The 27,920-nt window shown below is 35.7% G+C and overlaps 1 protein-coding gene across 9 annotated transcripts in view; it reads left to right on the plus strand.

Moving 5' to 3' along the window:
• The window catches only part of ADAM22 (ADAM metallopeptidase domain 22), a 253,989-nt gene that overhangs the window by 189,347 nt on the left and 36,722 nt on the right, over positions 1-27,920 (plus strand). For all 9 annotated transcript variants that reach the window (XM_030933154.1, XM_010370658.2, XM_010370659.2 and 6 more), the window contains 10 exons: positions 4,875-4,974; positions 6,978-7,049; positions 7,269-7,361; positions 10,798-10,878; positions 12,813-12,863; positions 13,089-13,152; positions 15,048-15,153; positions 17,699-17,818; positions 24,187-24,355; positions 27,341-27,455. In XM_030933154.1, coding sequence (XP_030789014.1) covers positions 4,875-4,974; positions 6,978-7,049; positions 7,269-7,361; positions 10,798-10,878; positions 12,813-12,863; positions 13,089-13,152; positions 15,048-15,153; positions 17,699-17,818; positions 24,187-24,355; positions 27,341-27,455 — 971 coding nt within the window. The remainder of the gene's footprint in view (positions 1-4,874; positions 4,975-6,977; positions 7,050-7,268; positions 7,362-10,797; positions 10,879-12,812; positions 12,864-13,088; positions 13,153-15,047; positions 15,154-17,698; positions 17,819-24,186; positions 24,356-27,340; positions 27,456-27,920) is intronic.

Genomic DNA, 27,920 nt, shown 5'->3' on the forward strand with positions numbered 1-27,920 from the left:
ACCCAGCACTTTGAGAGACTGAGGCAGGCAGATCACTTGAGCCCAGGAGTTTGAGACCAGCCTAAGCAACATGGCAAAACCGCATCTCTACAAAAAATACAAAAATTAACCAGGCGTGGTGGCACACACCTGTAGTCCCAGCGACTTGGGAGGCTGAGGTGGGAGGATCACCTGATTCTGGGGAGGTTGAGGCTGCAGTGAGCCATAATTGTGCCACTGAATGCCAGCATGGGTGACAGAATGAGACCCTGTCTTAAATAATAATAATAATAATAATAATAATAATAATAATAATAATAAAGTATTTCTCCAAAAATCTTTGTACTTTTTGTTTAGTAATGAGAGGAAATGATAAAAGTTCTATAGTTGCAGTTTTAACAATTAATTTCATACTGGAGATTCTTGTCTTTTAAATCCTACATAGTATATTTGATTATCCTGATTATTAAAATGTTTAATATATAATCTGCATAGCATTAAGCATATACAGTGAAGTCAAATGGCTACCTTCAGATACGTACAGCTGTGTACACTGGAATTCTTACATTAAAGAGATGCAAGTAAGAGAAAAGCCGTTTGTATAAAACTATGGGATGTGATGCAATAATTTGATTACGCCAAATATCACCAAGCAGCAGTAATTATGGACATTTGTTCCCATGGGTACATTCCCTACCATTTCTACTTTCTGAAGTTCTGTACAGCTAAATATTAGAAAGCAGGGTTGAAATGAATACCTTCAGTCCTATTTAAAGGTACAAAAATTAAAATTTGAAGGATGCACTGAATACAATAGCTATATTATTCTGTGAAACAGAAGTTGTGGGGGCAGAGGCAGGGGGGAGACATGATATCTGCCTTCAGATATTTGAAGGGGCTATGTTAAGGCAGAGGAATATGGCTTTATATAGTTAAGAATACAGAACTGTTCACAAGTTAGAAGTCAGATGTGGAAAAATAAAGGTAAGAACAATCCACAAATTTTCAACTGTTCATATATTTTAAAACCTTCCCTGTTGGGGAGTATACTGTCACTGCCAAGTGCTGGAGAATAGACTGAGCTTTCTCCCAGCTCTGCAGTAGGCAGGAGGGTGGGCTTGGCTGTGACCTCTGAGGGTGCTTTTACAGAGAGGCCTTTATAGGAGGCTCAACTAGACTTTGACTTCTAAGAGTCCTACACTAAGAGTTAGTGACTTTTTACTTTGGCAGTATGGATCTAACTCAGGTTTTGACCAGTAGGATAAAGAGGGACTTTGGGGCTGGACATGGTGGCTCACATCTGTAATCCCAGCACTTTGGGAGGCTGAGGCAGGCAGATCACCTGAGGTCAGGAGTTCAAGACCAGCCTGGCCAACATGGTGAAACCCCATCTCTACTAAAAGTACAAAAATTAGCTGGGTGTGGTGGCAGGTACCTGTAATCCCAGCTAATCCCAGCTACTAAGGAAGCTGAGGCAGGAAAATTGCTTGAACCCAGGAGGCTTAGGTTGCAGTGAGCTGAGATCATGCCACTGTACTCCAGCCTGGGCAACAAGAATAAGACTCCATCTCTAAATAAATAAATAAATAAATAAATAAATAAATAAATAAAATGAGACTCCATTTCTAAATAAATAAATAAATAAATAAATAAATAAAAGGAGGGACTTTGAAAAAAGACCTATTTAAATTTGATAACTCTGGCAGAGATATGTTGGATGGATTAGAGGAAAAGGTGATAAAGACATTGGCTGGAGTAAAAGTATTACAAGGTAAAAGGAAGTAATATTGTTACTGTAAAACAGGTGGCTTGGTTGGTCACTTGGTGGGTATCAACTTAATTATCATAACCAAGGAAGATTAAATGAAAGAGATTTTATTACTTTTAACAAGTAAGTAGAATACCATGGATAGTTCCCAAAGCAGTGTCTCCCTGAGCTGGAGGCTGTGTCAGGTTTTATAAGCATAGGGTAATGAGGCATGATCTGATTAGATCTTGCAGTGAGGTGGTGCTAGGAGGCATTATCGGACTGGATGCCAGAGCTCTATCTGATTGGATAGTGGATCCTGTCATTCAGTGTATATTAGTTTGTTTTTCATTGTTATAAATGAAAACCTGAGATTGGGTAATTTATAAAGAAAAGAGGCTTACTTGGCTCACAGTTCTGCAGGCTGTACAAGCATGGCACCAGCATCTGCTTGGTTTCTGGTGAGATCTCAGGAAACTTTTACTCATGACAGAAGGCAAGGGGAAGCAGGTGTGTCACATGGCAAGAGAGTGAGCAGGGGAGAAGGAGGGGGTGCTAGACTCTTTTTAACAACCAGATCTCGTGTAAACTTATTATCAGCCATTTCCTCTTGAAGGGCACTAAGCCATTCATGGGACTCTCTCATTAGACCCCAGTCTCAATATTGGGGTCATATTTTAACATGAGATTTGGAGGGGACAAACATTCAAACTTTATCATCGTGTCTGCTGCTTAATTCAGTTCCTGCTTCTCGGCTGAGCATTTAGATTCCTCCTGTGGTTGCACCATTGGTTCATCTGAGCATGGTCAGGCTATGTGACCTGAGGGTCCATGGCAACTGAGAAACAATTCATAACATTATTACATAAAAGTTGAACCAGATTGGTCTGGTGCAGCTACAATATGTGTAAGAAACTTTCAAATGAAGAATAAAGTTTATGTCTTGTTAGGATTTGTTACTTGAAAAAAACCTGGTTCCTTTGCCTGGCAAGAACAAATAACTCTTCAACAGAATGCAGGTTTTGGCTGGCCCAGTCACTCATGCCTATAATCCTAGCACTTTGAGAGAATCATTTGAGCCCAGGAGTTCGAGATCAGCCTGGGCAACATGGGGAAACTTTGTACAAACTTAAAAATTAGCTGGGCATGGTGGCACATGTCTGTAGTCCCAGCTACTCAGGAGGCTGAGGTGGGAGAATCACTTGAGCCCAGGAGGTCCAGGCTGCAGTGAGCGGAGATCACACCACTGCACTCCAGCTTGGGCAACAGAGTGAGTTCCCTACCTCAAAAAAAAAAAAAAAAAAAAAAAAAAAAGAAAATACAGGTTTTGATCAATGGGAGTTTTATTACTAGTCACAAGTAAAGAGAGCTCTGGGAGTGTTCTATAGCCGAGTGTCTTCCTGAGGGAAAGCAACAGGAGGGTTTTATGGGGAGGTGGATGGGGAGAGAGTGTGTCATCGCATGTAGAGGAGGGGTCCCAGTGGTACAGATACAGTGAATCATTATGTCAGCACATAGGTTTCAAGTTACAGTAATGAAGCTATAGTTCCTTCCATGGTGGAGACTTTAGCATGGTAATGAGGAAAGTTTACTTGGGTTCATTTATAATTTGTCAGAGTTTGTCCGGAGCTGGTTCCAGCTGACTAGGTGACCACATTCTGTACAAAGTGTGGGAAAGAGCAGGCTGCAAGGCAGGAGGCTGTAAAACAGGCTGATTGTTCAAGTTGATTAAATTCCTGTAGCATCTGGAAACCCTCCTCATCTGCTTATAGGAAGTGGAGGTGAAGGAAGTAAGGGAGTTCAGACAACTTAAACCCAAGACAGCTTTATTTGGAGAGTTTAGCATGAAGCACTTTAGAAATGAGTTTAGGGTAAATAATCATTATAAATCCCATTAATTGATAACAAAGTATTAACTATGCTTAGAAAAAGTAGGGATATAAATGGACAGTTTTTGCAGGCTACTGGGAAACTTTATAAATCTACTCATTCTTTTTTCCCTTTTTATCAAAGCTCAATGTAAAACAATGTTTTAAAAATATAGAAAATAAAATTTTGGTGACTTTTCTCCAGTGATAACCTTGGTTGATATTAAAATACTGCTGTATTTTAATTCAGTATTTAACACTGTATAGTCAGCATTTTTCTGAGCCTGTTCTTCAACACTGTGATCATTAATAACTATATGGTATTCTGTTTTATTACTACATCACAGTTTAGTTAACAGTTCTTACTGTTGAACATTTAGGTTATGCTTTTGTTATTTCCTGTTATAAATTGTGTGACCACAAATATCTTTGTTCATACATCTTTGTGCACATAGCTAATTATTTCCTCAAGAAAAATTTCTAAAAGTAGAATTACTAGATCCAAAGATGTGCTCTTTTTGAAGATTCTTAATGCATGTTGCCAAATTATTCTCTAATCAAGATCTTTTTTCTATTGGCCTTTTATTAGTTTTTTTTAAGAATACATTTTTTTTTAAAAAAAAAACCTCAAACCTGAAGAAGAGTTGCAAGATTAATAACAAAGAAACTTTTTGTCTGGTGGATCATAAATTGCTTAGTATGCCATTACTCCTAAACACCTGACTTTGCATTTTTTACAAAGAAGTACATCCTCCTACATAACCACTATACAACCAGTAAAAGTATCTAATTCTTAGCCTTCATTCAAGATTGTCCCAGGTTTGAATATTGTCATTTGTAACAAAAGGAATCACATTTCGTTTTTATGTCTCTTTAGCTTCCTTCAGTCTGGAACAGTTCCTCTTTCTTTAAGACCTGACACATTTATATTATAGGTCAGTTATTTTTTGGAATGCTCTGCAGTTTGGATTCTAGCTCAGTTTTAATATTTAGGGAAGACTCATTATGAAATAAATTTTTCCCAACTCTCCTTGATTTAACTTGAATGCACATGCAAATAATGAAAAACCCACAGTAACTATTAGTCACCAAATGAAGAATTTAGAAATAATATTAATTGAACAAAACTCTTATAAATTGAATATAAATGTCATACATAAGTAGACTTTATTTCCTCATTTTAAAGAGTAATATACAATTTTAAGTGTTCAGTTTTCAGACATATTCACAAACGAGAAAGATGAGTTGAACCCAGCTATTGATTTTCTTCTCTTTTATAGCTATTATCTTCCTAAAAAGTTCACCCAGTGTAATGTTGAAGAGTATCATGACTTCCTGAATAGTGGAGGTGGTGCCTGCCTTTTCAACAAACCTTCTAAGGTAATAAGTGTGGCTAATAAGGTTTATAATATTAATTATCAACCTTTATAAAATATTATAAATACACATTTTCAACTATTGAATCTTAGAGAGCTTTTCAACTTGCCCTATATGTACATATTCTAGATATGCTATATATCTGAATATTCAAAGTCAGCTTTAATGCTGGGCATTTTGGGCTATTCTGATGGGAATAGAAAGCAGGTAGAAATAACAGTGTTTGCTGTCTGAAAAATTTCCACTTTCTTTTTATATAGCCAAGTGATGATTCAGAGTTAGTTTACAAAAATGGGTTTATTACTTTTCTTTTTTATTTTCTTGATGCTTATTTTTTTTTTGGTTAGCTAATCACAACTCATACAGGTAGAATGTGGGGGCATATCTACCCTCATTACTCCCTACCACTGCTTTTCTGAATGAGCAGTATGTTAAAATTACAAGTATTTCTCAATATGAAAAGCGAGTCTTTCTAAAGCAGAAATGAAGATGGTCTTGGACTTTTTCACAGGCTTTTACAACTTGCAGTTCATCCTCTGGTTACTGACTAGAAAGAAGGTCTTCCTCCTGCATTTTGAAGACTTTGCATGTTTAAAAAAAAATGCTTTGTCCTTGTGAATTATGTAAACTGTGAAATGCTTCTGTGCACCACAGGGATATGCACCATTGCCTTTGAAATCAATTTAATTTACCTGGTTTAATTTTCTGTTCACTACAGTGAAATTTAGAAATTTCACTGAATTGAATTGAAAAGCGAATTGACAATTTTAAGGCTCTTCAAAAGATTGGAAAGAATATTTGAACTGTGTCACTGCTGCCGTAAATGCTAAACAGTTCAAGTCTTTTTACCAAAATAATTGATTATTGTAAACCCAGAGTAAGAGAATAAGTGTGGTTTTCATTTGGATAAGTTTCCATTTTGACTGTTTTTTATTTGTTATGATCTGTTTTAACCAAAAATGAAATATAGACAAAAGTTGACTCATTTGTAGAAGAGAGAATATTTAAAATCAAGTGGGTTTTGTTGTTGCTGTATATATTCTTTATTTTGTTTTTTTTTTCCTCTAGTTAGTTATGAAAGTATATGTGTGCATGTGTATGTCCATCTGTTTACTGGTGTGTGTACATTTTCATTTTATGATATGTAGACTTTGATTAGCTTTTGAATTAATATTATGTATCTGGCATATAACGGTTATTTACTAATTTTACCTATCACCATAGGATACATTATATTCAAAAGAGAACAAAATTGATGAAGAGCTAAACAATAAAACAGACCTAAAACATACACTTGGACAGGTCAAAATTTGCTTCAATCTCTGGGGAAAATTTAATTTTAGTTCGCTGCAAAACTATCTTAATAGGAGGAAGTGTATTTTATTTTAAGTAGATCAATGGATATACTAATTTTTTGATGCTTTTCTCATTGTCTATGAAATAGTTTCCTGTATCAGAAGGAGATATAGTAATAAAGCATTTTTCACAGATGGCTAAACTTAATCCTCAAAAATTTTCTGATGTAAATGGACAACTATTATTATTATTATTATTCCTGTTCTAGATATTAAGGTCTCTGAGATGTTAAGTAATTTACCCAAGATAAGTACTTGAGCCAAGATTTTCATCTAGACATCTGACTCCAAATCCCCTGCTTCTGGTTTCAAATGAATTTTCAGGAGAGAGTCTGGCTTGATTTTAGTGAATGGTTAGATCATCTTTAATTTTGATGACATTTACCAGAACCTATGTGATATGTATGTTATATATATAAATATATAGGTAAACTGTATACTATGTATATTGAATATGAAAAGGAAACAGAAGTAGACACTTCTGTTCTAAAGTTCCAAGTTCTGAGTTCATGCTTTCTAGTTTAGGAAAATAAAACTATATTTTAGAATGACTGGCAGGGCAGGTGTGTTTGGGTATGACACTTATGGTCTCTCAAAGTCTTTGATGTTGATTTTTCTATATTTTAGTTCACTTTTTGGTTTTCCTTACAGCTTCTTGATCCTCCTGAGTGTGGCAATGGCTTCATTGAAACTGGAGAGGAGTGTGACTGTGGAACCCCGGCCGTAAGTCTCTGGTCGTTTTGGTGATATTTTCAAGGTAATTGAGGGTCATTCCAGGTCCACACACTGAGACGTATGGAGCAAGTGTCATGCCTGGAAATTTTATAGGATTTGTGGAAGAAAAATTATTGTGAGTTTGTACATTTATTTTAGAAAATATCCTGTTACTTTCAGGAAAGTGACACCATTTTCTGATGTTTTGAAAATGTTTATATTCCTTAGGAATGTTCCCTTGAAGGAGCAGAGTGTTGTAAGAAATGCACCTTGACTCAAGATGCTCAATGCAGTGACGGTCTTTGCTGTAAAAAGTGCAAGGTAAATAAATGTTAATGATCATTTGACAGAAAAAAAAGAACATACTTGATTAAATCGTTAAGGCTGGGTACATATAATCTAATAACAAAAATAGTATCTAATACATATTAAATGACTAAGCGCCAGGTGCTTTACAGGATCCTCACAAAGTCTTGTGTGGTGTAGTTGCTTGTTATTATTCCCATCTAACAGATGAGAATACTAAGGCTTGTAGTGGTTAAGTAGTTTGCCCAAGGTCTTACACCAAGTAAGTTGGGGAACTAGGGCCTGAGCCCTGTTAATCTTCAGAGGCTGTCCTTTCCATACTTCCTGTGGAGCATGCACATTAAATGAAACCAGGTGTTACTAATGTTTAAATGATGTTTGCCTTTCTTGGTAAAGCCAAGGAGACTTTCAGTAGATCTTTTCTTGTTGCTCAGCTTGGTGTATCTCTTACATTAGCTGCTGAGGAAGCAAGGGAGTACTTTGAGACATGATTATACCATGCATATATTATTGGTCCTGAAAGTTTAGAATGCATTTTCACACACTTTATGTTTTCATCCTCCCAGCAGCATCCTCATACCTATCTCCAAATATTTAAGCCTTTACATCAAGACTAACAATTGAGGCTTACTTCTCCTGAAGAAATCTAATTCTTGTTTTCTCGTATAAAATCTGGTATAATAGTCTACATTATTTCTATCTGTCTCTCACTTTCCTCTGTACATTTCATGGAGCAGAGCCGGGCACTTAGACAGTAATTGGTATACATTCTCCGTAAATATTTGTTGAGTGAATGAATAACTATGCACAGGACTCTCTTAGTGATAATTTACTGATTAACTTTAATGAGTTAAAGGAGGATGGGATATGAAACTATATAGTGAGTATCTACTGTGTGCCAGAGATTATGCTAAGGACTTCAGTTGTCGTCTTATATCTGAATTTCTCAACTCTGGCACTGTTGATATTTTTGGCTGGATAATCCTTTGTTGTAAGGGTATGTCTTATGCATTGTAGAATATTTAGCAGTATCTCTGTATTCCACCCATTAGGTGCCAGCAGCACCCCTCCTAGGTGGGACAGCCAAAAATGTCTCCAGACACTGCCAAATGTTCCCTTGTGGGTAAAGTCACCCCTGGTTGAGACCACTCTCTGAGATAATGCTCACAAGCACACTTTTGGGATAGGCATTATTGTCTTGATTTTTATAATTAAACAATCTCAGTCTCAAGGAAGTTAAATAACCTCTACACAGGCTCACTCAGCCAGTAAGGAATAAATGTACAGTTAAACCCCAGATCTGCTCTTAGCAGTTTGTTGTTTCCACTCTACCACTGTGTCTCCTGGCAGCTTTTTAAGACGAGCAGGCACTGGCAGAGATCTCTGAAAGCACTCTGTAAAAAAGAAGATTAAACCAAATGTGAAAGACATTCTTTGATTTTGGCTACCACCCCTGTTTATTCTGTCAACTTTTTCCACAGCCGTAACAAGAGATCCTGAATCATTTATCTTAATCCTCAGTGTTTTAAGTCGGCCCATCTATAAAATGTGTTTAATTACACTGTTTCCCTTTGATTTATACAACTAGGCTCCCTGTGATATAATTATTTCAAGGAACAAGTAGAAAAATAATACAATTAAAATACATAAAATAAAATGACATGATTGCTCTCCCTCAAAGTAAGTTATAGCTGTATCAGTCAAGAGTCAAGTGAGATCTTCTTTGCCACTTTCTTTACCATCCTCCCCAACTCTCACCTGACACTCTGGACTCCTAGGGCAGCCAGAGGCAGGACAGTGAATGGAGGAGGGAGAATAGAAGAAAAAGACGTGTATCTCTATTTTTTTCTACAGGTATTTACAATAGTGTATCTATAAGCCAGCATTGGCATAGTTTTTCTATAAAGAGCCAGATAGTAAGTAGTTTAGGCTTTGTGGTCATAAAGTTTCTGTTGCAGCTCAGCTTTGCCTTTGAAAGCAGCCACTGAAGATACAGAAACAAATGGGCATAACTGTGTTCCAATAAAATTTTATTTATAAAGATAGGCAGTCAGTGAAGTTTGACCCATGGCCCACAGTTTGCAGACCACTGCTGTTAAAGAGTGCTTGTTTACTTGTTTATTACTTTTCTTCTCCTATTATAATACAAGTTCCAGTAGGGCAAGGATTTTGGTTGATTTATATACCGTTGTATCCTAGCACTTAGTTCAAATCCTGCCTCACTATTCTTTCTTTTAGAAGTTTCTTGGAACTTCTTGAACATTAATGCACTCCTCTAAACTACCCCAAATTTGCTCATATTTCTACCCTAGATATTCTAAAATCGTCACTTGCCTCAGTCCCAAGGAAGAAGAGAAACATGTGAAATTAAATTTTCGTATTTCTTCATTTTTAACCCACATTAAGATGCAAGTTCTTTATGAGCAGGGTCTTGTATTTTGTTCTCCATTGAGTTCCCAGTAGTTAGAACAGTGCTTGGCATGTTATTAAATATTTGATGAATGGATGAGTGAATACATATTTTGTTTGGATCTAAAAAAAGTACTTGTTGAAATCCAGATCGGAGTTTATAGTGGGCAGTGCATGTTCTAGGAACAGCAGGAGACTCAAATGCCTGTAGGGTTCTGAGCAGCTAGAGAAGATAAAGCTTATCTAGAAAGTGGAGAAAGCAGAATAACATGTGCCTTTGGGTGAGCAGAGACAAAGCATGTAAGGATCCAGCCCTGAATGCTAACATTTTTGAGAGGTAAAAAGAGAAGGATTGAGAAGGGAACGGGAAGTACTTTATATATCTCAGGTCTGTTTCGTTTTAATGAGTACTCCTGCAATTCACATTTTTAATCTAATGAAGTTAAACATTTGTGTAATTCTCACACTTGCAAGAAGTATTTGAGATGATGGAAAACAGAAAAACAAAAATGCTTATACAAAGACATAAATAATAGAAACACTAGAAAATAATAAAAGACCAAGATCTAAATCCATGTAAAAATGAGGCAGGTGAGAAGAAGGGTAGAAGAAACATGGGAGGAAATAGCTTTGTCAGAAAATCTAAGTTTTGTGGTTCAACCCAAAATGTGATTTTTAAATTCTTGGTAGATAAGGCAAAAAAGGATAATGTGATTAAAGTGTCAGTGAGAATGAAGAGTAAAGAGTAAATTCAAAAGCTATTTGTACAGAAAAATTACTAGAACCTGGACTAACTGGTCTGTCTTGTGGAATTTAGATAAAGCTTATGTGTAATGACCATGGAAATTACATCATACACAAGAAACTGTTTCTTAAAACTATTAAAAATTTTTTCAGTAACCGTGGTTTTGACAGATTACCATCTTGCAGTAGTTTAAGGTATTTCTAGCCAAACAATTTTCACTTTGTTTTTTTCAGATGATATTGTAAGATTTTTTTTTTCCTCCCTACAGTTTCACACATTGATTTTTGTTCATTTTAGTTTCAGCCTATGGGCACTGTGTGCCGGGAAGCAGTAAATGATTGTGATATTCGTGAAACATGCTCAGGAAATTCAAGCCAGGTAATTTACAAAATAACCGCTCTAAACCTTATGGGAAAAAGTGGGGGTATCTTTAGTGCACTGACCCTCAAAGAGAAGGGTAAATGAACAAGTTGCTCGTGTCTCTTTCACATCATTTCTCTATTTTTTTTTTTAGGAATTTAAGTTTCAGTGATTGAAGCTTGAGCAGATGTTGAACATAATTTTGTCTTAATGTTGAACTAACCTCAGACTGCCTGCATGCCTTAACTATTTTGTTTTTGTACTAAGTAGGCAGTACAAGGCATTTTCTTTTTGTCTACTTAGTAAAGGAAGAAACAAAAAAAACTCTTTCTCTTCAGCTGATTGAACAAGAAGTCAGTGGAGGCAGGGACTCACAAACACACTGGATTCTTAGAGAGGACTCTTTTCTTTCTCTTGACTCTTACCTACTACAGCTTGTATTGCCTCAGCCATTAATAGCTGCTCTTGAGTTTTATAGCACTCAGTTATAGACAGACAAGCTAGAGAAATTAAATAAACTTTGGTGGGGGTTCACAGATTTCAAAATGGTCAGTGTACATACAGACTGTCCTCACTTTGAAGGGTAGTGCCAAACCGTAAAAATGACCATGCAAGCTGAGACCATGCAAAGTCATTTTAATAATCAAAGGAAAATGTTTCAGTTGTTTTACAGCCTTCAAAAAATGCTGTCAGATTATTAAAAACTCTCTTACTGCTGGTTTTAAATGGATAGGAAGGTGAAATAATAATATTTATTTAGCATACTGTACATTAAAAGAGAAACATTGAGAATTAAAGGATTTTATTTCTTTGTAAAAACCTTAGGAGTAGTTTGAATAGAGCTTGCCTTCTTATAAGCTTTATGATATAGAGTGAGCATATTTTCTATGTCTTGTTGAACTGTCACACTCTTTTCTAAGTTTGAATCAGCTTTCAACATTTTATTCTTTGTGCTTTCAAAGTCATGAGATATCCCTGAGAGATGTGAAGATGTGAATGTGAAGTTTCTTGCTGGCATTACGCCCTCTGGGACATCATCACCTATATGTCATAATCACCTTATTCACCAATGTCATTAAGTCCTCCTTCAGCAAGTTCCTCTGGTTGCATGTCTAGAGGCTCTTGGACAGCAGTACTGACATTCCCACAGTCAGCAATTTTTTTCTATAACTCCATTTAAAAGTTCAATTTGCATTTTACTTCTGGTGTCATCACTTTTCTTTGCCGCACTTCCATCTCTGTTGGCCAGTTTCCTCTCTTGATATTCTGTTTTTGCAAAATGGCACATGATATCACCAGAAGACAAAGAGGCAACATAATTGCACACTTTGCTCTCTGTTTATACTCATTCAATAATGCCTTATAATTTTTCATAATTGCTGCAAGGAAAAAAGTAGGATTATAAAGTATGTCCTTTTCTGACATTCTTAAAGTGGACTTCAGCTTGAAAGTCATTATTTTCAGTGTAAGCACTATGTTTCTTCTCATGGCAAAAGAAAGGAAACTGTAGTTATTGCTCCATCTATGCAGACTTACTCCTTATGTTTGTTTTGTTCCTTTAGCTTTCTTGCTCTGAAAAATAGTATATCTGTATGAATCAAGATGCTTTTAAATGTATCATCAATTGAGTCTATTGTAGTCAGTTCTTTTTATTTGCTGCTATGTAATTAACTGTTTTTGCCTCTGGTAGATTCATATTTTCAGGGTCAAGTGTAGCCATTGTTTTTCCTCTTACTTTCTCTTTAATTTTTTAAATTTATTTTTTACCAAATACTCAGACTTCAAGGACATCCACTTGCTTTCTCTTGACCTCCTTTACATTTTGTTTTATAGATGGTATAAGGGACTAGCCATATTAATAAATATGTTTTTAAAAATGAAAACATTAAAGGGTTTAGCTCAGCCTTATATTTTGCACTGCATTTCATTCATAGTTGTTCTGTTTTTCCTAGTGTGCCCCTAATATTCATAAAATGGATGGATATTCATGTGATGGTGTTCAGGTAGGTCACTTCATTGTTACCCATATTTTTCACATGTACCAGCGTAGAAGGAATACTGAAATCTTATCAAAATAGGAAGATCAATTTAAATGTTTATAATCAGTTCTGAAGCTAAAAGGCCTTTCTACTATTCATCTATTATTTTTCCCAATCATAGTTTCTTTTTCAGTTATCTGACATAAGCAGATATTGCATCGCTAATGGGTATTCGCTTTTCTGTTTTAGGGAACTTGCTTTGGAGGAAGATGCAAAACCAGGGATAGACAATGCAAATACATCTGGGGGCAAAGTAAGTAAATAGTGTGGCTGGATCATTGTTAAAGCATGATATCAGGCAGACTTCTCAAGGACATGTGTGCTGGAAGTAAATTTTTGACCACTTTATGACTGGGGGATTCTCAAAGCTACCACAGGTCTTAGCAGAGGCATGTTTCTGGAAATGAGAGTAAGGCACCCCTTTGAGAAGACAGCCCCACACATCTTGCTAGTTGGCAGTGCCTGTGGACGAGACAGAAAGTGCCTTTGCTGCCAGGCAGATGAAGCCCATGCCAGGGTGCACAGCTTAGAGATTAGAGCAAACCTGGATTTCAGCTCCATGTATACTCTTTTCAGCTGAGTGCCCTGAAGCTAACTAAAGCTTACACAACCATGTGGGATGGACATGGACCCTGGACAGGATGTCCTTAACTTAGAACAGCAGCATTTTATCTAGAGTCATTTTTTTCCTCCTTGGATGTTTTTCTTAAACTCCAGTTGGCTTTCCTACTTAGAGATGAACTTCTGCTGAAGTGGCTTTGCTGTATCAGAAAGAAATGTTAATGTTTTAGCCTTTAAAGTCTGTCAGATTTTCAAAGGAAAATATGTAACATTTAGATTTAAATTATACTCTATTTAAATGTTTATTTAAATGTTGAGTAATGTATTGTTTTCTAGAAGTCCTACTAGTCCAAACTTTTGGAAGCAGTTTTGGTTTTAAACTGTTTCAGGAGACAATTTGTAGTAGAAAAAAGGCTATAAAAATGATGATACTTTTTAATTGTTATAAGTAAGTGCCACAATCCTTTTAGGAGGGGAAGTGTATGCTCTCTTTAAGCAATTGGAAACATTGGGATGGGAAACCATTTGGTCAGGCAGGTTTGTACTCTGAAAAAAGATATGATTTTTGTTTTATCCACTTGAGCAAAAATAGTAGCTGACAACAAGAAGTAGGAAAAGAAACTACCAACATAACTAGTTGTTTTTTTAAAAAAAAATACCAACAGTTATCCTTTGATTAGTTTGCATTTCGTCCTAATTCTTAGATAATTCTATCAACCATCACTGGTTTTAGAAAAGATAAAAGCCTGAAAAAGATACTGATGTACCTCAAAATGTTATTTGACTTCCATAGATTTAACATGAATTCAAGCTTGTCTTAAAGTGAAGTAAAATTGCTTTTGATAGCTGCTAAGAAGTAGTGAGCAAGGTAGAAATTGTACCACTGTTTCTTGAATCTAATTATAGGATATAACTATTTTAATAAACTTGTCTTTATGATTAATAAAATATGCTGAATGAGAAATTCATGTATTATATTTAGCACTGAGATTAAAGAATGGAGTATATATTCAAGGAACTATTTGTTATTGCCTTCCCTAATTATTGGCCAAATTCTTTTTTTGTTGTTGTTTGAGATGGAGTCTTGCTCTGTTCCCAGGCTGGAGTGCAGTGGCATGATCTCAGCTCTCTGCACCCTCTGCCTCCTGGGTTCAAGCTATTTCCCTGCCTCAGCCTCCCAAGTAGCTGGGACTACAGGCGCATGCCACCACACCCGGCTAATTATTTTGTATTTTAGTAGAGACAGAGTTTCACTATGTTGGCCAGGATGGTCTCGATCTCCCCACCTCATGATCTGCCGGAATTATTAGCCAAATTCTAAGGAGTGTTGATTTTTGTAGCCTACAGCCTGAGTCCCAACAGAGATCTAAATATATTTGCTTTCTAAATTTCAAATGAGCTTTAATGAAAACCTGAGTCATGGATACATATGATCCATGGTAAAATTGTGAACCATTGGTAACATTTTTGGAATTGATAACACTGTAGTCATGAAAAGTCCTTATATTACAGTTTTTCTTTTCTGCAAAGATTTTGAGCAGCCAAATGTTACTTCCATCACTGATAGAAAATTTTTTTCTGCCTTAGAGGTGACAGCATCAGACAAATATTGCTATGAGAAACTGAATATCGAAGGGACGGAGAAGGGTAACTGTGGGAAAGACAAAGATACATGGATACAGTGCAACAAACGGTGAGGTGGAGAAGTCAGCCCAGAATTCATCCCCTGGTCAATTACAAGTGTACTTTTTTGAGTGAATGGGAAATTTCTGTTTTCTGCATCACACAAAGTGTGCTCTTGCCTCCTTAATTTAACCTCATCTCTTCCCAGTGTTCCAGCATCACCTATGCAGAGGGCTTCCAAATCTTGACATGTGTTCTCACCTCTTTCCTAAGGCTAGGTCATACTTGCAGCCACCTCAGGATTTTCTTACCTAGAAGACACCGTTTAGCATCTCAAAAGCAAAAGAAGTTAAAGCCACAAGAATATGCACTGAGTGCTATTGAATTGAAATAACTGGCTCTAACTTTCCCAAACCACCCCCTTTTTGCCAAAGGTCTCAATATTTCACTGTCCTTCTGTCTAGAAGGCTTAAAGTGATCCTTCCTTCTGCACATTGTCCAAATGCCAAATTACATTCAATCTTCCCTTTGCTTTGCCACCATTTGTCTTTAATTCATGTATTCACTTACATTCCTATTGCCATTACCTGAACTAAGACCTATATTAATCCTTCAACTATTACAAAATTCTTTTAACAGTTTTCTGTGCCAGCATTCCCTAGTGTACTATTATCAGAATAATCTTTTGGATCTTTTTTACTGTCAATTATTTGTTGAAAGTTCACTGGTTCCACATGACTAATTAATAGTGAGAACAGTACCCAGCACTGATTGAGTGAACACTGTGTGCTAAGCACTGTATCACACTTTACATAAGCTATGCCATTTAATCTTTATGGCAGTCCTACCATTTTATGGAGGAGGAAACTGAGACACAGTTAATTTGCCCAAAGGCATGTATATGGGATGTAATAATAAGCAGAATTAGAATTTGGAGAATATGATTTCAGAACTCTCTCTTCACCGCTTTGCTGAATGTCATAGTCTTGTTAACAAATTAAATGGAACCTTAGCTTGGCACTGTACCTATTCCACAATTGTTCCCAACCGACACTTTTTGTCATTTCATTTATATTCTTCCAAATCTAGCAAACTTTACCATTCCTAATATGTCCCTACCTCCATGCCTATATTTATCCTCTATAATCCTCCAGAAGCACCCTTTAACTCATACCATCATCAGCCAAAAATATATCTATTCTTCAAAGCCCAGCTTGCAAAACACTTTCTATATATAAATTTCTTTCTGATTTACTCTAGAAATAAATAATCTCTCTCTTCTTTGAACTCCCACAGCCCTTTGTACTTATTTGTTCCTGATTTTGTTTTATAAGATGTTTGTGTGTGATTTATCTTCTCATCTAGAGTATAATTTTCTTGTGAATGAAGATTATATCTAATTTTCTTTGTATATTCTACATTACATAGGTTCGTATACATAAATGATATTCAAAAAAGTTTTGAATATTTCTTCTCTGTTGAGAAAGCATTTTTATTTATGATAGATACAGTAAAATGATGACATAATTTTAAAAAGCATTTGTAAACAATGATAGTACGTTCTTTTCTATGTTGGTGAAAAATATAGGTTCTAATTTTTCTTTTTTCTCCATCTGGTAAAGTCTGATATTTTTGTATATAATCTTGCTGACTTACTAATTACTCTTCACAAGATATTTTAAAAATATGTTTATTGTTATCTCTACTAATAATTAAAATGTGTTGGATATAAATAATACGTAAGATAATATTAACAACAGTAAAGATATTTTATAAGTTAAATTAGAATCATATGTAGTAGTTGGGGAAGTAGTGAACTATATTGAAGAAAGGATAATGAGCCTTTGTAGTTGGCATCTATAAACTAAATGGAGTCTATAATTTATTCTTTAATTCTAGGACAACAGGTTGAAAAAACATCTGTATTCCAGAAGAATGCTCATCCAAATATTCAGTTACCAAGTTTTAAAAAAAATTGGCTGGGCACAGCGTCTCATGCTTATAATCCCAGTGCTTTGGGAGGGTGAGGAGGGAGGTTGCTTGGGGTCAGGAATTCAAGGCCAGCCTGGGCAACATAGTGTGAGACCCTGTCTCTGTGAAAAATTTAAAAGTTACTTGGGTCTGGTAGCATACACCTGTAGTCCCAGCTACCTGGGAGGCTGAGGCAGGAGTGTCACTTGAATCAGGAATTTGAGGCTGCAGTGAGCCATGATCACACCACTACACTCCAACTTGGACAACAGAGTAAGACCCTGACTCTATGGAAAAGAAAAAGAAGAAGAAGAAGAAATAGATTAGTATATCCAGTATTGTGTTATGGGAAAAGAGATTTCAATATAAAATAAGCCAATTTGATGGATTCTTTAAATACTTGAACTAATAGTAAAGAAAAAGCTAGAAAACAATTGAGATTTTGGTACATTAATAAGAGTTTCAGAGAAGACACTTTTTAGAGCAGGTGGCACACTAATTTGGACTTATTTTATTTTGCTTAGCATATGCGTAGATAATATACTTGATGAAAACCAAATGCTAAAATGAGAGGAGATTATTCTAACTATACATGGTTTGCTATATCTTTGGGAAAAGAAGTAATTGGTAATCTTTTGATACAGGGATGTGCTTTGTGGTTACCTTTTGTGTACCAATATTGGCAATATCCCAAGGCTTGGAGAACTCGATGGTGAAATCACATCTACTTTAGTTGTGCAGCAAGGAAGAACATTAAACTGCAGGTAATTATCTAACCATTCTGTAAGAACCTGAGTCATCTTACTTCTCAGGAATGCAGTTTAGGATTCCTTCCATTTTCAATTAACGTACATGTTAGTAAGTAGAAATATAATCTAGTCTATAGAGGCGATTGAGTAAATTCTAACAGAGAAGAGATAAAAAGAAGACAAAAAGTAGTTGAATGAAGAATATTATGTGATTACTAGAGTTTAGATTGGTCAGTAAAGTCTTACAGAGTTTGGAAAATGAATGAGGACTTCTTGGTAAATCAGTGTATTAAATATATGCATCTACTTTTGCTCCCTTATGAAATCCCACTAAAAAGATAACAAATGGATCTTTTTTTAGAGTTCTTATATCCACAGGGAGGCATAGAAAGAGAGAAGAGACAATCGCAACAATATTTTGTTATGTATAAAGCAAATGGATGTGTGGCACATGACTTATCAAAGCTGAGAAAGCTGAATTCCTAAGTCAGTAATGAGGAAAACTGAGAATCAATCCAAGATATACTCTTATTTCCCCACAGGCTCAGAAATTGGCAGCATCATCTACTTTAGGAAGAGGGAGGGAAGGAGTGGAGAGAAGGGGCTGAAATACAGAAAATAGATGAAAGGCTGTTTAAAAAGCAGTTAGATACTCAGATTACTTCCCCAACTCAGCTAAACTGGGGATTTCCCACCCTCCCATGGAAGATTGGAGCTTGATACTCCATAGAGAATAACAGAGGAGGTTTCTAAGCTGGAGGACAGCAAACGATATTTATATAAGGGTTGTATGGAAGTAGTCCAACCTCAGTAGTACAAATTTCCAATCATCTGTTAGGTCTCCTGACTCAAATATGAGCAGGTTATCAGAGATGTGAAAAAAAGTCTGTAACATGAAAAAAAAAAAAAAGACAAAAACAATGAGACAATGAAGGGGAAGAACACAAAACCACTTATCAGTATTTATGAGAGATAAGAGATTTCTATCATGAAACAAGAAAATAGGGTGCTGTTTTTTTAAACCAGGAACGTTCAGAAAGAAAAAATTTAGTAGTTGAAATTATCTTCCAGAAAGTAAAGTAAAAAGGCAAAGAAATGGACCATAGAGAAAATCTTACGCATTAGAATAGCAGTAATAACAGAGGAAACAGCAGGGAGGAAATTTCAATGAATAAGTCAAGAGAATTGTCTAGAAATAAAGGACTTGAGTTTCCATATTAACAGGCTCACCAAGTGCTGAATACAATGAGTGAAATTAGAGGTACATCTAAACATATCATTGTGAAATTTTAGAACCTTAGGACAAAGTAAAGAATTCTGGAAGTTTCCAGAGAGGAGAAAAAAATCAAAGACTTAAGAATTAAAATGGTTTAGGTTTTAGCAACAGGAGCCCTGGGAGTCAGAAGGCAATAGAGAAAATTATTTCCAAAATAGAATTTTGTACTCTGGCAAAATATCAAACAAGTGTGAGGATAGATAATAAAGACATGTTTAGTTATGCTACAAATTTCTCAGGAAAGTACTAGAAATTGCACTCCACCAAAACAAAGTAAACCAAGAAAGAGAAAGATAGAGAATACAGGAAACAAGTTTCCACAAACAGAGACCAGGCAATCCCCAAGTTGATAGTGAGGTAAAAGTCAAGATTTACAGTGCTATGAAACTGACACATGTGGACAATCAGCACAGACAAGAGCAGGCCAGAAACTCCCGGAGACTTTCATAAATAACAAAAGAATGAATTAAGAGTAGAAGATGGTTTTCTCCTAGGAGGAGTATCTGGGAGAATGTCTAGAGAGGCAGAGAACTGCTTTATTGCGTTTAAAAACAATTTATCTGTTGATTCTTTAAACTATGTGCATATGTAATTTAGATAAAAATAAATGAAGTGAATGGGTATTGAATGTAAATGGGCTAAATACCCCATTTAAAAGGTACCAGAGTGACAAGCTGGAGAAAAATAAGACCCCATGGTATGCTGTCTTCAAGAGAGCCATCTCGTATGCAGTGACACCTATAGACTCAAAATGAAAGGATGGGGGAAAATCTACCAAGCAAATGGAAATCAGAAAAAAAAGCAGGCTTGCAATGCTAATTTCAGACAAAACAGACTTTAAGCCAACAAAAATACAGAAAGACAAAGAAGACCATTAGGTAATGGTAGAAGGTTCAATTCAACAAGAAGAGCTAACTATTATAAATATATATGCACCCAACACAGGGGCACCCAGCTTCATCAAGCAAGTTCTTAGAGACCTACAAAGAGACTTAAACTCCCACACAATAACAGCAGGAGACCTCAACACTTCACTGATAGTATTAGATAGATCATCAAGGCAGAAAATTAACAAAGATATTCAAGACCTGAAGTCAGTGTTAGACCAAATGGATCTGATAGACCACTACAGAACTCTCCACCTAAAAACAACACAGTCTGTATTCTTCTAATCGTCACATGGCCCATACTCTAAAATTGACCACACAATTGGACATAAAACAATCCTCAGCAAATGCTAGCTAGAGAACTGAAATCATACCAAACCCACTCTTGGACCACAGCACAATACAAATAGAAATCAAGACTTAAAAATGTTTTCAAAACCATGCAATTATGTGGAAATTAAGCAACCTGGTCCTGAAATGACTTTTAGGTAAATAATGAAATTAAGGCAGAAATCAAGAAGTTCTTTGAAACTAATGAGAAAAAAGATACAAAATACCAGAATCTCTGTGTCACAGCTAAGGCAGTGTTAAGAGGGCAATTTATAGCCCTAAATGCCCTCATCAAAAAGAAAGTTCTCAAATACACAACCTAACATTACAACTATAAAAGAACTAGAAAAGCAAGAACAAACGAACCCCAAAGCTAGCAGAAGACAAGAAATAACCAAAATCAGAGCTGACCTGAAAGAGACTGAGACATGAAAATCCAGGTAAAATATCAACAAATCTAGGAGTTTATTTTTTGAAAAAAATTAATAAGATAGGTTACTAGATAGACTAGTAAAGAAGAAAAGAGAGAAGATCCAAATAAATACATCAGAAATGACAAAGGGGATGTTACGAATGACCCCACAGAAATACAAACAATAATCAGAGACTACTATAAACACCTCTGGCACACAAACTAGAAAATCTAGAAGAGATTGATAAATGCCTGGACACATGCACATATTACCAAGACTGAACCAGGAAGAAACTGATTTCCTGAACAGACCAATAACAAGCTCCAAAATTGAACCAGTAATAAATAGCCTACCAACCAAAAAAAAGAAAAAAAAAAAAGAAAAAAAAGACATGACCAGACAGATTCACAGCCAAATTCTACCAGATGTATGAAGAAGAGCTAGCACCATTCCTACTGAAACTATTCAAAAAATTTGAGGAGGAATGACTCCTCCCTATTTCATTCTCTGAGGCCAGTATCATCCTCATACGAAAACCTGGCAGAGACTCTTAAAAAAAAAGAAAATTTCAGCCCAGTATCCTTGATGAACATTGATTCAAAAATCCTCAACAAAATACTTGCAAACCAAATCACTTAGCACATCAAAAATCATATCCACCATAATCATGTAGGCTTTATTCCTGGGTTCCAAGTTTGGTTCAACATATGCAAATCAGTAAATGTGATTTATCACATAAACAGAACTAAAGACAAAAATCACATGATTATCTCAATAGATGCAAAAAAGGGTTTTGATAAAATCCAACATCCTTTCATGTTAAAAACTCTTAATAAACTAGGTATTAAAGGAACATACCTCAAAATAAGAGGCATCTGTGACAAACCCACAGCCAACATCATACTGAATAGGCAAAAGCTAGAAGCATTCTCCTTGAACACTTATACAGGACAAAGATGTCCTGTCTCACCACTCCTATTCAACATAGTATTGGAAGTCCTGGCCAGAGCAATTAGACAAGAGCAAAAAATAAGGGACATCCAAATAGGAAGAGAGAAAGTCAAACTATTGCTCTTTGCTGATGACATGATCCTATATCTAGAAAACCCCATAGTCTCAACCTAAAAGCTCTTCCAGCTGATAAACAACCTCAGCAAAGTTTTAGGATACAAAATCAGCATACAAAAGTCACTAACATTCCCATGCACCAACAATAGCCAAGCTGAGGGTAAAATCAGGAATGCAATTCCATTCACAATTGCAATAAAAATAATAAACTACCCAGGAATACAGCTAGTCAGGGAGGTGAAAAATCTCTGCAATGGGAATTTAAAAACTCTGCTCAAAGAAATCGGAGATGCAGCAAACAAATGGAACAATATTCCATGCTTGTGAATCAGAAGAATCAATATCATTCAAATGGCTATACTGCCAAAGCAATTTAGAGATTAAATGCTGTTGCTATCAAACTATCAATGACATTCTTCACAGAACTAGCAAAAACTTAAAATTCACAGGGAACTAAAAAGCTGGGGGCATCACGTTGCTTAACCTGAAACTATAGTACAGTGCTACAGTAACCAAAACAGCATGGTACTGGTACAAAAACAGATACATAGACCAATGGAACAGAATAGAGACCCCGGAAATAAAGTCGCATACCTGCAACCATCTGATCTTCGATGAAGCTGACAAAAACAAGTAATGGGGAAAGGACCCCCTATTCAGTAAATGGTGCTAGGATAACTGGCTAGCCATATGCAGAGGATTGAAACTGGATCCCTTTCTTACACCATATACAAAAACCAACTCAAGATACATTGAAGACTTAAATATAAAACTCAAAACTATAAAAACCCTGGAAGACAACCTAGGCAATACTATTTTGGACATGAGAATAGTCAAAGATTTCATTATGAAGACACCAGAGGCAATCATAACAAGCAAAAATTGACAAATGGAATCTAATTAAACTAAAGTGCTTCTGCACAGCAAAAGTAACTATCAACAGAGTAAACAGACAACCTACAGAATGGGAAAATTTTTTTGTAAACTATACATTTGATGAAGGTCTAATATCCAGCATCTATAAGGAAGTTAAATTTACAAGAAAAAACAACCCCATTAAAAAGTGGGCAAAGGACATGAACAGACCTTTTCACAAGAAGACATACATGTGCTCAAAGAGCATATGAAAAAAGATCGATATCACTGCTCGTTAGAGAAATTCAAATAAAAACTACCATAAGATACCATTTCACACCAGTCAGAATGGTTATTGTTAAAACGTCAGAAAATAACGTGCTGGCGAGTTGCAGACAAAGGGGAACATTTACACACCTTTGGTGGGAGTGTAAACTAGTTTAATCATTGTGGAAAGCAGTGTGACAATTCTTCAAAGACCTAAAAACCAATACCATTCGACCCAGCAATCCTATTACTGGATATAAGCCCAAAGGAATATAAATCATTCTACCATAAAGACACAGGCATACGTATGTTCACTGCAGCACTGTTCACAATGTCAAAGACATGGAATCAGCCTAAATGCCCATCAATGGCAGACTGGATAAAGAAAATGTGGAACATAAATATACACCATGGAATACCATGCAGCCATAAAAAAGAACAAGATCATGTCCTTCACAGGACATGGATGGAGCTGGAGGCCATCATCCTTAGTAAACTAACATAGGAACAGAAAACCAAATACCACATGTTCTCACTTATAAGTGGGAGCTAAATGATGAGAACACATGGAAACAAAGAGGGGAGCGACAGACACTGGTACCTATTTGTGAGGGATGTGATGAGGAGGAAGGAATGGATGAGAAAAAATAACTATTGAGTACTAGGCTTAGTAACTGGATGATGAAATATTCTGCACAACAAACCCTCATGACATGAGTTTACCTATATTACAATCCTGCACATGTACCCCTGAACATAAAATAAAAGTGACAAAAATGGGGGCTTTTATAGTAGCATTGACATGGCCCCATATGAATAAATTATGAATATACATTTTCAATTCTTACCGTGGTTTTAAGAAACATTTCTAAATTATATATGCAGGTTTGTTATGTTGAATAGTGATGCTACAACAGTTTAGTCATTCTCAAATGTAATTGGTCCATATGCAATCTTTTTGGGTCAACCAACTTATCAAATTACATGCTAGTAATAATGCCTTACTTACCTTTTGGTTGGTAGCCCAAGTGAAATGATAAACCTGTTTCAATTCAAGCCCCAGTTATAGTAATTATGTTTAAATCCTAAACTACATCAATTTCTCCAAAAGGAATTAGATCAAAAGATTCAATGGCTTTTTCTGAGATTGAACTGGCTTATGCTACTGGTCTTTAATGAGTAATAAATAGGATAGAGGAAGCAATATTACCCACTTTTAAGTTTTTGAGTGTGTTTTCAAAATTAATTTGAATTAATAGACATTTTTTTGCTCTCAATTTGTTTTAGTGGTGGGCATGTTAAGCTTGAAGAAGATGTAGATCTTGGCTATGTGGAAGATGGGACACCTTGTGGTCCCCAAATGATGTGCTTAGAACACAGGTGTCTTCCTGTGGCTTCTTTCAACTTTAGTACTTGCTTGAGCAGTAAAGAAGGCACTATTTGCTCAGGAAATGGAGTAAGTATCCAGTACCTTGTCAGGATCTATTTATTTCTTTTATATCACAGAAATAGATAGGATGCTAAACTATTTTTCTTAATTATGGAAAACATGATTTTTCATATTTCTAGTTGTGTAAATACTAATTCAATTATAGCTATTTGAATATTTCTGTTGTATAATCTGAGAAAGCCTGGGAATAAGGAAAAGAATAATCTTTCTAACCAGATTCTTCCATCTTTCTTTTCTATGTTACTATGATCTCATATAATATAATGCCAACTTTTTACAAGTGAACTAGGAGATACATTTTAACAAACTATGATGGGATTTTAAGAAAGACAGTAAAAATTGGATGTGATGGCCACAGTATTTAAAAACGATGTGGTCTGGGCACTGACAAATCTGAATAGACTATCAACTGCTGTAGCCACACCAGAGGGTACAAGCTGAGGATAAGTCCTGGAAATAAAAATAGATTAACTTAGAGAAATGTTTCTTATAGATGAATAGGAAAAAAATGGCATTTGAAAGACTTGTAATTCTGTTCTTTCAGTTATGTATCAGATAATGTATATCCTGTACAAGTAAGTTTACAGGTTAAATATTCATCCTCTACTAGGGATAAAGTTTTGTCAGTTTCAATTAGGAATTCCTATACTACCAAAAAAAAAGTTTGTTCTATTTCTTTCAGCATGTTCTGTAGCGTGCTTTTTATTTTTGTTCCAGATTTTTTGCTTGAACTGTTGTATTCAGTTAAGATAAAGGATCCCTGTTTTGGAACTGTAAGCCTTCAATCCTGGTCATTCCATACATATCCTCAGGGATATTCCAAGAATTTATTTAGGGAAGTAACTAATTGTTACTTCTTGCCAAAGCATAGGAATTCTCATGGCATATAAGAGTAGAGCAGACATGTACTAAGTAGCTCTCCTCCTATGAAGGAATCTTCCAAGTCTTATTTTCTTAATCTTTAAGAGGATGTTAGGGGATTAGAGGAAAAGAATAATGGAATTTTTCTTGATCATCCATGCTAATGAATAGCCATGTCTTATTCTTCTTAAGGTTCTGAAACAAAATACAAGAGACCAAACATAGTTGTGCTTAGTAAACATTTGTTTAATTAATTAGTAAAAGAATAATCAGTGCAAATAAATCAGATGGCAAATCAGCATCCAGATGATTTGCAACAATTATGCATAATATAATTATGTATTCACAATAATTGTGCATAATTATATTTGGCATAATTTTAACTTACAGCAACTCAACTCTGTATTTGTGACAAAAAATTAATATGAGAAAAATTAATACAAGTGAATATTCTTTTTTTTTTTTTTTTTTTGAGACAGAGTCTCCCTCTGTTGCCCAGACTGGAGTGCAGTAGTGCGATCTCTGCTCACTGCAAGCTCCACCTCCCAGGTTCACGCCATTCTCCTGCCTCAGCCTCCTGAGTAGCTGGGACTACAGGCACCCACCACCACACCTGGCTAATTTTTTGTATTTTTAGTAGAGATGGGGTTTCACTGTGTTAGTCAGGATGGTCTCGATCTCCTGATGTCGTGATCCTCCCACCTCAACCTCCCAAAGTGCTGGGATTACAGGTGTGAGCCACCGTGCCTGGCCGTAAATATTCTTTTTGTACTATATATCATGTAGTTAAGAGCATGGGCTTGCAATCATACAGCCTGGGTTTGAATCCCAACTTTGCTTTTTACTAGCTGGGTAACATAGGGCAAATTTCTTAACCTTTATGACTCAATTTCTTCCTCTGTAAAATGGAGATAATAGTGCCCACTTTAAAGAATGGTGCAAAGAGTGAGTTAACTTGTAAAACACTTAAAACAAGACTGGGATGTGGGAAGTGTTCAATAAATGTAAGCTATGCCATTTATTATGATTACACTTGTATCATTGTCTGTTCTTGTCACTTTATCACTGATACCTGACATATGATATAGCAACTGATGCTTGAAGAAGCCAGGAGACTTGATTAAGGTCCCTTAGTAAGACAGGAGTGATATGGTGAATCAAATCTAGGCCTTTTAAGCCTAAACCTTTTTCTTTCTGCATATTTGTTAATGTGTAGCTCTTATTGAGGCTGTGTTATAGTTACATATAGATGTGGATGTATGTTGTGTTCCTGAAAATTAGATCAGACAAGACAGAAACCCCTGTAGTAAAAACCTGTCTCAGGGGGAACTTGGCTGACCTTCAACCTAACTTAACTCTCTCCTGCTTCTCTATTCAGAGTTGTTTTGAATTAGATTTAGGTGTATATTCTGCTTCCTGAGTGGACAAATGAAGAGAGATTATTTCCCTATAATATAAAAAATGGTATCAATTTTATGTGAATCTTTTTTATGTACTCTTTTCGTGGGAGTTCTGAGTTCCCCCGACCCTGACATAGCTGGTGGCTACAGCATGGGTTGAAGTGCCAACGTTATAGCCTTGTGGAGCTTTCTTCTCAGCCCACTGCGAAACATCAGGTCTCCTCTCTTCATCAGACTATAGCCTTGTGGGACTTTCTTCTCAGCCCACTGCAAAACATCAGGTCTCCTCTCTTCATCACACTTTTATTTCATTTTGCTTCCTAAGAAATGAAGATAACATTTTTGCATAAAGACCCTTACTAAGGAAGGAAGGAAACCTTTATATTAGATAATTGACAGATGATTGTATTTCTGCTTAGCTTTTTAAATCTTCCTCATAAAATTTAAGTTAATGAAAGTCAAAACAATAATTTCTTTGATTTTTTTTATAGATGTAGATGAATTTCTCTGTTAAAAGTCATCGTTCCCTTTGGGTCAGTTGCTGGTCTGTAGGAAACATTTGCTTGAAGTACTGGAGGGAGAAATAATGTAATTAGTATTAGGAAGAATGTACTAATAATTTTTCGGAATTACCAAATTCTAAGCATATAATGATAAGAAATTAGTGTTTATTTTTCATGCTTCTGTACAAGAGACTTGACATTTACTCTAACTTGATTGTGGATTTCAGGTTTGCAGTAATGAGCTGAAGTGTGTGTGTAACAGACACTGGATAGGTTCTGACTGCAGCACTTACTTCCCTCACAATGATGATGCAAAGACTGGTATCACTCTGTCTGGCAATGGTAAGTACTTAATTTGGTAACATTATGTACTCTTTATACACAAAGAGAAAACTGCTCTCTGAAAACTTTTATTTGAGTTATTTTTGTGATAATCAGAAATACATTCTCATAATAATGAGGTCCATTTCATGAAACTGATTATGTCCATTAAATTGTAATGATATGTAATATTGTGTATAACTTAGTCTATTTGATTTAGCTTTATCTTGTCCTGCTTCATTCTGAGATTTTCGAGTATTACACTTGTCTGAAGCTGTCAATAAACCCTAACATTTCTTTCAAATGAAGAAAGTAGTCATAACTCTTAACTGTGTGCAATTAAAGGAAGAATTTTATATTTTTGAACTGAATAAAAAGGAACAATTAAAGAATTGGTTTTAAAATATTTTAATATTCTTTATTATAGAAGCTCATTGTTGTTCAATCCCAGTTCTGTAGCCTGAACTGGCTGCAGGTAGTAATCCT

This window comes from Rhinopithecus roxellana, chromosome 6, assembly GCF_007565055.1.
Source record: "Rhinopithecus roxellana isolate Shanxi Qingling chromosome 6, ASM756505v1, whole genome shotgun sequence".
Taxonomy (NCBI): domain Eukaryota; kingdom Metazoa; phylum Chordata; class Mammalia; order Primates; family Cercopithecidae; genus Rhinopithecus; species Rhinopithecus roxellana.